This window comes from Ochotona princeps, chromosome 13, assembly GCF_030435755.1.
Source record: "Ochotona princeps isolate mOchPri1 chromosome 13, mOchPri1.hap1, whole genome shotgun sequence".
Lineage (NCBI taxonomy): Eukaryota > Metazoa > Chordata > Mammalia > Lagomorpha > Ochotonidae > Ochotona > Ochotona princeps.
The window spans coordinates 54,509,109-54,512,519 of NC_080844.1; the positions used below are offsets into that span (position 1 = coordinate 54,509,109).

At 43.8% G+C, this 3,411-nt stretch overlaps 1 protein-coding gene across 1 annotated transcript; it reads left to right on the top strand.

Annotated features, from left to right (window-relative positions):
- Window positions 1-2,164: 2,164 nt before the first annotated feature.
- Window positions 2,165-2,624, top strand: LOC101529266 (60S ribosomal protein L7-like). The gene has a single exon (XM_058671367.1). It carries the CDS (start codon window positions 2,215-2,217, stop codon window positions 2,479-2,481), a length of 267 nt encoding a protein of 88 aa, XP_058527350.1. The 5' UTR covers window positions 2,165-2,214; the 3' UTR covers window positions 2,482-2,624.
- Window positions 2,625-3,411: the final 787 nt, after the last annotated feature.

The following is a 3,411-nucleotide window of genomic DNA, read 5'->3' on the forward strand; positions in this document are numbered from 1 at the left end:
TGTTGGGGGAAATACAACTGAATTACTGAGCAGTCAACCTTGCAGGCACACTATTGGAAACTTTGGAGCAACAAATCCTAGCTGTTGAATGCTACTGCCCTTGAACAAAGTAAGAGACTATATGTATAAACAAACCAACATAATCATCTAAACTATGACATAATCTTGCAAGTGATATATAGCCTATGTAGATGGTTTAAGACAAGTAGCAGCAGTCCTAGAAACACAGCTTGCTTGCATCTTCGTTCATTTCATATTGCTATCACAAAATGTGTGGCTTCAGGTTTATTTATTTATCAAAGACAGAAGTTTATGCAGCTCATGGCTCTGGAGTTTGAAAGGCCAAGAGCATGGTATTGGCATCTTCTTGACATTTGGTCAGGGCCTTCCTGCTACTTCCTAACATGGCAGTGGGCATCACATGGGATGCAGGTGCACTTGCTTGTCTCCCTTCCTCTTCTTCTAAGAAAGCCATTATATGGCATGTTTATTAGCTGACTCATAAGGCAGGTGGGGCTCAGGCACATTTGGGAAATGTGGAAGCGCACGGAGAGTTCTTTAACACATGAGTATGAGATGGGATTCTCTTCTTCCCCACCCACCCATCCCAATTCCAGTTGATTGCAGGCCATTCCTGAGACATGAAGAGCTAGACACTTTCTACCAGCCGTACCATAATGAATCACCACATTCCAGGGAACACAGGAAGTTATTTGGAGAGCTGTTACATGCTTAAGTCACCTCATCTCCCATCCCTGGCCACTGAATGCCAGAAGGAGGTGGATGGGCGCTGATGGAATTGCCACACACTGTTGCCTGCCGCATACAGGAGCATCTGGGCAGCCCTGCCACTGATGGAATTCATCAGCATATGAGCACTCTTGGTCATTTGGAGTCACCACTATCTTGAAAACATGGATAATTTCTGCTCTGAGCCGGTAACAGGACGTTTTTACGTGATGCTCTTGGGTGTGATAGCCTCACATATTCGGACAAAGGGCCTGTTGCAGCGCTGGTTCAGAGCAGACTCGGACGTCATGTTTCCTGCGTTTCCTCCCAGCCAGGCTTCAGCCGCTCAGCCTGACTTACCTGCTTACTGAACATACTTGTTACCTGCTCCAGGCCGTAGATTTTTCTTTAAAGCTGGAGGAACCATGTCCCGTAGACTACTATGAGAATTAACTGAGTTTCTGCCTGTCTAAACATTTGTCTCTGTGTGTCTAGCTACCCTATCTGCCAGTGAGCATCTGTCACTTAATAAGCAAAGTTCAGGGCAATATGTTTTTACTTACTACTTACTTTTCTCATTCTAGATGAGAACTGATTTTTGAAAGATTCATTTATTTTTATTGGAAAGGCAGAATTACAGAGAGAAACAGAAAGATCTTCCATTCACTGCTACACTCCCCAAAGGGCTATAATGGCCAGAGCTGAGGTGACTCAAAGCCAGGAGCTTCTTTTGGTTCTCCCTTGTAGGTGCAGGGACCCAATACTTGGGATGTCCTCTACTGCTTTCCCAGGCCATTAGCAGGGAGCTGGATTGGAAGATGCACAGCTGGAACTTGAAATGACACCCAAATGGGATACTGGCACTTCAGGCAGAAGCTTATATTGCTATGCCGTGGTGCCCATTCCAAATAACAACTCTTAATTCACTGAGTAATCAGAGGCAGAGCTCATGCAATTAAACTTAATAACTCTGGCTGTAAAAAAACTTTGAGAAATAACTTGTCATCTTTCTCTAAAGGGATGTGGATCCAATTTCCAGAAGCCAGAAGAAAAAGTGATACAATTTTCAATTTACATCATGAAAAATCTCATGAAAGTAGTCTCCCCTAATTTCTCTAAACCACTTCCCTCTGACAGCTTTCACTTGGTAAACAGACTCTGCTCACCTATGGTAGATCATCCACACCTATGAGGCATCTGACTTTACAATGAGAATATGCTTTCTTCAGCCTGGGAAAAGGGACCAGTTGGGATTTCCAAATAATGAGCTCTGACAACTATACCACTACATCACCAAGCAACCCTGGGTATCTGATTCCTGCTTCTGTGCAACTCTCCATGTGTATGGGACCAGAAGTGCTCATGTCCTAGTATTAAAATCACTGGGGCTGTAGTTTGTTGCTTCCTCTTCTCTTCTGCCTTTCTTGTGGCCTTCGCCAGATCTTCAATGGCACCTTTGTGAAGCTCAACAAGGCTTCTATTAACATGCTGAGGATTGTGGAACCCTATATTGCATGGGGCTACCCGAATCTGAAGTCAGTGAATGAGCTGATCTACAAGCGTGGCTATGGCCAAATCAACAAGAAGCGAATCGCCCTGACGGATAACACCCTGATTGCCCGTTCTCTTGGTAAATACAACATCAACTGCATGGAGGATCTGATTCCCGAGATCTACACCATTGGGAAACACTTCAAAGAAGCAAATAACTTCCTGTGGCCCTTCAAGTTTCTTCTCCCGGAGGTGGGATGAAGTAAAAGACCACCCATTTTGTAGAGGGTGGCGATGCTGGCAACAGGGAAGACCAGATCAACAGGCTTATTAGAAGGATGAACTGAGGTGACTGTTCTGGTATTTTTATAATCTGGTCAGATAATAAACGTCAACTCCACTGAGATTGAAATAAACTATTGTCTTGGTGAAAAAAAAAAATGACTCAATGACACAGAACCATGCCCAGAGTCAGGCAGGCAATATGGCCTGTAGCTTTCATAAGGCCGTCAGATTACTGTTCTGGTTCAAAAGTAGACTCCATTCCAATTATGTGTATCATAAAATTTCAATTAACTCTCCTTTGTACGTAATGAGGATGTCTGGGGTGAAATTTAAACTGTTAATTTGGAGCCAGTGCAATAGCTCAACTTGCTAATCCTTCACCTGCCAGCATCAGCATCCCATATGGGTGCTGGTTCATGTTCTGGCTGTTCCACTTATTCAGTTCCCTGTTTGTGTCCTGGGAAAGCAGCAGAGGATGGCTCAAAAACATTAGGACCCCGTACCCGCATAGAAGGCCTGCAAGAAATTCCTGGCTTTAGATGGGCTCAGCTCTTGCCATTGTGGCCACTTAGGGAGTGAACCAGTGGATAGAAGATCTTGCTCTGTGTCTATCCTTTTGTCTGTAAATCTGTCTTTCCAATTAAGATAAATAAATCTTTAAATTGCATAATTTATGTTAGCTACATCTGCTAGGAAAGCAAGCAAGCAAGATGGTGTGAATATCAACATTTCATATGTTCCAGGCCTAACAGTCTGTGTGACACTACCAGAAAGGCTATCGTGGTCCACTATGACATTGAGGCTGAAAGGAATCAGAACAGACTGTTGGTGAGAGAATGAGTATCAGCTGTTGGTGAGAGAATGAGTATCAACAGCAGCTCTAAGTTCTGTAGCTAATCCAACTGG